The following is a 7,861-nucleotide window of genomic DNA, read 5'->3' as shown; positions in this document are numbered from 1 at the left end:
TGTGTCCATACTTGTACCTAATGCACTTTTTTGTACTATATTGCAAAAGTCACTTGCCGTGTGCTCATGCTCCACAATCTTCTTCCTGTTGATCACTAAGTAGCTTTTATTGAACACTTTGACACGTAGTGCTCGGCCTCTATTCATGAGCAGCTGAGTGCTGGCTGTTAAGTGGAGGTAAAATATTATTAACGTTCCGATACCCATATTTTTTGACACTCATTTACACTGGCATAAAGGTTATAGTCAGAGTTATTGTCTGCCCGCTCTGGAAGCAAGTCTCATTGTCGGCTGGCGCTGCACTCTGACGCCTCTGAGGGATTTAAATATGCATGCTAAAGTTGTATGTGAGAGTTTCCACGAAGCTCTAGAGTAGACGCAGTGAATAATTCCACATGCCGATCAAACAGCCTCTCCTGTAACGCCGACAGAAAGGCGCAAGACCTTGGCCGATCTGTGGCCGGAGGGGTTCTGCGGTACCGGCGTCCTCCTTGCCGAGAGACACCACGCCTTCAGCAGACTCTTCCTCTGGATTTGAGCCTGATCCGGACCGCAGACCGACGAGGAGGTCGACAGCGGCCCGCAGCAACACCACGAGGAAGCAGTGACGCGGTTTTGGGCCGAGACGTCGGAGGTATTGGACGTGGGGCCTGGACTGGAGGAGTGGGTGGCGATGTGTCCTTGTGGTTTGGCGGCCAGCCCTCCGGTTTTCAGGCAGCGTCCACGGAGCACGTGGTGGAAGGCTTTCTTGAACTCCCGGCTGAAGCACGGGTAGATAATGGGGTTGATGCAGCTGTTGAGGTATCCCAGCCAGAAGGTTATCTTAAAGATGGTTTCAGAAGGCTTGTAAGATGGGAAGATCGATCCTAAAGAACACACACAGACACCGACGAAACAGAAATATGAATGAAACAGACACTTATCCACAACAACACTTTAAGTCCCAGAAAGATAGAGACATGTTTTGCCTTGAAATTTACAGTATTTCAGTAAATGAAGTGACTCAGCTCGTCTTTTGGTCCCTCCTCTCCCTATTCCCTATTCCCCAGGCCCCTTCATTGACCTTTTCCATCAATCCCCATCACCTGACTGACCCGTACTTCTACACACCTGCTCCCACATTCCTCCTCTGATCTGCAATTACCAGGCCTTCCCCACTCACCTCCTCACCTCCATCTCATTCACTTACGAGCCTCTCAGTTCATGTGCCGGGTTCCATTTCTATTCATTATGAGCCAGTTCTTCAAGGTTGTAATGTTTTTTCTTACCCGCCAGTCTGCAAGTCTACGTATCATTTTTGGATAGAATCTAAAAACAGTATTTGAGCTTTACGAATTTTGTAAAGATGAATTGTACGAAATTTAAAGTTTTCCATTGAGTTCCGCAATATAGCCAAAAGTGTGTGCACAACCCACTGCACATACTATTGTTTACTGTTGGAAAGGGGATGTTTTTGATGATTTAGGCACATTGGTTCCAATTATCGGTAATCTTGGTGCTACAGCATATCGTTATATTTTAGTTCAGTATGTTTCCAATCTGACTCACCGGATGTAGACTGTGGTTAGAAGCCTCACATTCTTTTCCCCTTCCGCTATCTGCGCTATCGATTTGAATGATTGCACCGTTGCTTCATCATGTGCTTAGCGCTGGCCAAGGCGATTGTGATTGGTTTAAAGAAACACTAATGTCCAACCCCCCCTATAGCAGAATGATAATGTGTGTAGATACGTCTGGCTACGTGAGAATGGTAAAATTCCAACTTTGTGGCACCAGTTTATGTTTGGCCCCCTCCCTGTTTAAACCCTGCATGCACACAGCCAAGTGCAATAAGAAATGGTATTCCTAGTTTGTTGAGGAAGAACTTTATTGAACCCTGACCTCAACTCCATCCAACTCCTCTGGAATGATTTCCATAAACCAACGTGCAAATCAAATTTCCCCCAAAAGCAACATTTCACAGCTTTGCATGGTGCCATTGATAAACAGCAGCCCCCTCCTTGTAAGAGCTCTGGAAGCATGCTGTGCGAGAGATGTCGGCACGGTTGTGGCTGCAGTGAAAGGCGGGCGGCCACCGTGTGCTGCAGAACAGAACAGGCTCTCCCTCTGAAGTACTCGGGAAAAACACAAAATGAGAAATTCAGTAGTTTTTCAAACACCTCTCTGGAAATCTCAGACTATCAGGGCCTCAGAGTGCTGCGCTGTGAGCCGTGAAGGTCTGTCTCAATTGAAATGCGTAACTATTCTACGATGGCTTGCTGCCTTGGGAGGCTACAGGGTGACTGAGGATGCCTCCTGGCATTACAGCCCATTAAGCTCCGGCGCTTGCTATCTGTAATAGCTTTCATATGAGGGAGCAATAGTTTGGCTCATTCCATTCCATCTCACAGTCGAAGCCCATTCTGCTCCAGCGTGGTGTTTTATTTGCTCTATTTGGTCGCTTGTAATTGAATTTCTTGATGTCCCTTCTGAGAAACGCAAGCAGCAGTAGAGTCGAGGGACAGCGGGGAAGGAGGCAGGTCCTGCTTGGTGTTGCGTTCAGAGCAAAACGTACCATCAAGCGACATTATGCCAATGATTCAGGCCTCAACAGCTATTGAATCACAATAGCTACAATGCTAACCCACCGTGGAGGGAGAGCGGTTGCTGTCAGAGCTACATCATTAAAAAAGGCCCCGTCTGTATTTTTAGCCATGATAGCGACACGGCTCTATTGATGGCAATGTCGGTCTGTCAATCCCAAGGTCAGCTGGTCGGTCCAGCACTTCCAAAATAGCTCAACAACTATGAAACTGGATTGCAATGCAATCAGATATTCATAGCTTCCTCCAGGTTGAATCCGGGCTTTGGTGATCCCCTGACCTTTCCTCTCGCGCCACGATGAAGATAACACCTGGTTGTCTTCGTAAAATGTCTTGGCAGCTCTTCGATGGATGGCTATGAAAACTAGTACACATATCCATGTTCTCCTGAGGATGAACAAAGGAAGGCTGACAACAGCAGCTATAAATTCATAATAATATATGATAACAATAATGCTTGTCTGCCTCTCTCTTTTTTATGTATTAAATAAAAATCTACTGAGTGAAACATGACGCAGAATTTAGCAGATTCCTCAGTGATAAATACAAAGTCTGTGTGCTGGGTGTTTCATTGTCTGATAACCAATAAAACAATAATGATATATGACAAGAAATAATTAAGTCAGTGACACATTCTCAGCCCAGATGCCTTGACAGATAGTTCAAGGTGTGCTTCCTTCTCATTGGAATTTGTGACTCAAATTAAAACGGAGTTCCACTGAATAAATCTTGACAAAATAAAACAGGTGTGACCAATGACAATTTCCAGTAAGTCTAAATCTGAATTAATACTGTTACACTTTTGTGAACACTTTTTGATGGAAATATCTTTACGTGTACTGGATGGATTGACAAAAAAACTTTGTAAAAACATGCATAGTTCCAAGATGATCAATCCAAATGACTTTGATCCCTAGACTTGCCTGTCTAATAGTTTGACATTGCCATTGCGGGCACGTTAGCAATAGCATTTAGCTCAAAAGACCCAATTACAGCCTAGCAGTTAGCCGACCTCCGTCTCTCCTGCGTATAGTTATGTCACTAATGTAAATTAGGGCAGAATGTAAAGATATTGTCAGTATAATAATTATTTACACCTGTGTTTTTCCTACTTTCTGACATTCTTTCGACAAAAAAGGCATTCATGTTTCATCAAAAAATAATGACATAACCATGAAAGTCAAACTTCAATAACTTGGTTATTGTGTAGTCTTTATTAATCCCTGTGTCAAAAGACCTGGTAATCGACTCAGGACAGAGAGCAGCTCCCTTTTGTTTACACTGGGATTACACACTGGGTCCGTTTTTAATATGGCTGGTTATGAATAGACACACTGGCAAAAAAAAAGAGCGAGTGAAAGATAAAACATATTATTTGTCCAGAGAATGTGTTTCATCCACGTCCCCTCCATCCTGTATAACAGAGTGTGCCTTCCTTCAATAAGATTACAGCTTGTGTAAGAAAATACAGGTTGCAGAAATAATCTCACCATCGGTGACCTGGGAGGGAACTGCTGACAGGCTATCACCCTTAAATACACACCGGACCACACTGACAATGACTTATCTCCATCAAGTCGTGAGCGTTATTTCAGAGGCAATTAAGATCTTAGATTGGGCTTCAGAATGGTTGGGCTCTGTCCTCTCTTACGTCTGCGATAACATCGCTGTGATTCTTCTTTGACAGAGTCTGACAAAAATGTAGGTGTAATTAATTGAATGTGAAGTCGAGAGTATCCGGCTTAGAGGATGGAGCATACATGTCAGAAAACGTTTAATAAAAGCTAAGAAAGCAGTGAGTGCATGACGTAAAAACACTCATTACACTATAACACTATAAGCAGTATAAGTTGAATAATTTAATTTAAAAAAGACTACTCTCATTGTCGAATTCTGAGTTTAATAAACCGGGTGATTCTTTCTGTGAAATATTTTTCCCATTCATAATTACTGTATGGAACAGATATTTCCCATTTCATCTCTGTAAAGGTTCTCACTTTTAGTTTTTTGCTTTTTTTTAATAATGTTACACTCTTCTCATAATGTTATAACGTGGTACATAATGCACTAAACTGTTATTAGGTTATGCACTCTCGGCTTTCTCACACAATGTGCTTTTTATTACATCAAGGCTTTTTATTACATTTAAATGATTACATTATGAGTTGCTAGAAGTGGACATTCACCTTTTCCAGAGCTCCCGATAGTGCAGCTAATACCTACGGTAATATTTGACTTTGACAGCAGACTAATCCTTAATTAGTTAATTTCTATTCAGTCTTGCCTTTGCTAAAATTTTAATTAACATTTGAAGATTTTTTTTAGAATAAAGCAGGCCTCTGTAAGAACATGTATCAAATAAATCATTTAAGTTCTCATTATGACATCAATTAATTTGTTAATCATTTCGGTCCTTTTTATAGATTCCGATAATACAGCAGATCCATCATTTAAAGTTCTTTCAATGTCGTTTTCGCTCGAGTTACACCCCATTTCATGCCTCTCATTAGTCACAGAGCTCCAGTAAAGACTTGTTTGTCTGAGCGATGCTGTAAATCTATAACAGTCTTTCAAAAGCCCAGTCGTTTGTTTTACAACACTTTTTTGAAAGTATTTCTAAAATCCCCAAAGACTTTTGTTATATTGTCTTACAGACAATGCACTGTATAAAAGATCCTTTCTCCTAAATTGCAACTCACACGATGTTTTATCCTGGGTCCATTTATCTAAGAGAAAAGCCGTTTATAACGGTCCTCTCTGGTCGTTTCAAGTCTGTTGCACCTGTAACTACATTCAGTGATGTCATGTTTGACTGACACACCTGCAACATTTTTGTTGTGTACATGAACATAACATAATAGAACATAACAATAAATATAGATATTTGTATTCAATAATTAAATGTGCATATTTTGTTGATGTGTCGTCACTTACGGCAACCACATTTTATTTTATTAAAGTGGCTCTAATTGATACTTTGCTAACAACTGGCGATGTGAAAATGATCGTGATGAACCAACTGTTGACGCTTCTGACTCACTTCTCTCTCAGTGTCGCATTCAGCAGCAACAGGCGGCTCTAAAGCTCCACTGTACGCTTCCTGCTGAGCATCAAACAGCAGACAGACATATTTAGCTGAACAGAGTGGAGCATTTAGCAGCTAAAGAGACAGATATTTTCCTCCCGGGTTTGGTAGAGATTGCAAAGTTATTGCTTGAGTCGTAACTCAGGTGACGCGTTCTCACAACATCTTTTCTAAGAAAACTTTGCTTTGGTAAAGATGGACCGAAGAGTCTTTGAGGATTCCTGTAATGCGTTCAAACCGGCAGTAAGTGTTGGTAAAATACCTTTTTGGTTCTTGAAGGCGTGCCTTCAGACAAACAGACCTTTTGCTTGGTGAATATAACAAGAACAAATGAAAAGGCACACAACGGGGGTCACGCAGACGTTTAAAGTACCTACCGATGGGTAAAACCAGGAAAAAAGGGAGCCAGCACAGAATGAAGCACCCGACGACAATGCCAAGAGTCTTGGCTGCCTTCTCCTCCCTTGAGAACTTCAGCAGCCTCGGCAGGGAAAAGGTGGCGCGCTTATGAGTCGCGGACCCCTCGTCGTGGCCCTCGGGCTTCCCCGCCTGAGCAGCGTTCCCTCTGTGTATCCTCAGCATCACCCCCTCCGTCTCAACGCCTCCTCCCTCGCTGCTCTTCCTGAGCGTCTTCGTCTCTCTCCTCGCCACAATATACACGCGGCAGTACATGGCCAGGATGACGGCCAGAGGGATGTAGAAGGAGCCCAGTGCCGAGAACAAAGCATAGCCGGGCTCCTCCGTGATGCGGCACACCGTCTCGTCTTCCGGGTCGGGCTCCCTCCAGCCAAACAGGGGGCCCACGGATATGGCTGCCGAGAGTCCCCACAGAGCCGCCACGGCGGTCAGGCCTCGCCGCCCCGTGGCTATGGCGGGGTAGCGCAGAGGGTAGCTGACGGCCAGGTATCGGTCGATGGAGATCACGCACAGGCTGAGGATGGAGGCGGTGCAGCAGAGGACGTCCAGCGCGGCCCAGGCGCTGCAGAAGGTACGGCCGAACACCCATCTGCCGAGCGCCTCCGAGGTGGCGGAGAAGGGCAGGACGGCGGAGCTGAGCAGCAGGTCCGCCGCCGCCAGGTTGGCGATGAAGTAATGCGTCACGGAGCGCCAGTGGCGGTGGAGCAACACCGATAGGATAACCAGGATGTTGCCAAGGACCCCGAACACCACAAACACCACCAGCACCATCCCCAAAACCACCGCCTTGGCGACGTCCACCCCCGGGTGGGCGGAGGAGCTGCAGTTGGGACAGCGACCTGCCGCGGAGAAAACACTGGTGTTCTCAGCAGGAGCCATTGTTATCTGTTGGGTGCATTGATTCGTGCAAGTGTCTTGCAGATGGACACCAGTCAGGCCACATCTGTTCTTCAATTACAGCTGCCTTGTTCTGCTCCTCCTAATGCAGCGGATAAAAGCTTCTCCCGCTGCACAAACTGCTCCGCCAGTTCATTTGGAGAGGCAGGGACTCTAGCCAACACTCCACCAATCACGTGGCCTCTGGCTGGGTTCCTTGGCATGATGTCATCTTCTGAAAGAGAAACAATGCAGCGGTTTCGTCGTAAGTAGTCCAGAATAGCTCGACAGAAATGACATAAATGATATTTTAGATGGTCACTGGTGGATTTTGAACGTCAAGTCCTGCCACTTTAATGCAGGAAACCATTATCAAAAATGAAAGGAGATGAAAGTCCATTCAACAACACATTCAGAGGATTTCAGGAAAACCCACAACAGGCTAATTAGCACCTAAAAGGTCCAGTGTGTAGGGTTTAGGGGGCTCTATTAGCAGAAATGGAATGTAATATTCATAACAACGTTTTCATTTGTGTATAATCACCTGAAACTAAAACACGTCGTTACCTTAGAACGATCCCTTCATATCTACACAGGCACCAGAAAATTGGGGTTTATGCTTGAGGGGACTAGATGGCATTTGCAATTTCCTTGCTCATAAAAAATAAATAAAAATGGCATACCAACTTGTCTTTTAGCCTTTGCATACAAACAACTCGCACCATAAAACTCCCCATTACTAATACCTGAGTCTTGTTTAACATTCATTTAACCAGGCAGATCAATTTTATAGCAAAAAAAAATCTATTAACTGGAAGGAGGCGATGGAGCTGGTGAGCAGGAGGTGTGTCGAGTATTCTAATGGAAAAGAAAAACAAAGGACAGGACATAATGAAAAGCA

At 44.3% G+C, this 7,861-nt stretch overlaps 1 protein-coding gene across 1 annotated transcript; it reads right to left on the bottom strand.

Moving 5' to 3' along the window:
- Positions 1-402: 402 nt before the first annotated feature.
- adra1ab (adrenoceptor alpha 1Ab) lies at positions 403-6,963 on the bottom strand (the record flags this gene model as incomplete). The annotated part of the gene is made up of 2 exons (XM_079235351.1): positions 403-866; positions 6,045-6,963. 2 exons carry the CDS (start codon positions 6,961-6,963, stop codon positions 403-405), a joined length of 1,383 nt encoding a protein of 460 aa, XP_079091477.1.
- Positions 6,964-7,861: the final 898 nt, after the last annotated feature.

This window comes from Taurulus bubalis (genome assembly GCF_910589615.1).
Source record: "Taurulus bubalis genome assembly, chromosome: 19".
In the NCBI taxonomy this organism is placed as follows: domain Eukaryota; kingdom Metazoa; phylum Chordata; class Actinopteri; order Perciformes; family Cottidae; genus Taurulus; species Taurulus bubalis.
This window is presented reverse-complemented; position numbering and strand designations above follow the sequence as displayed.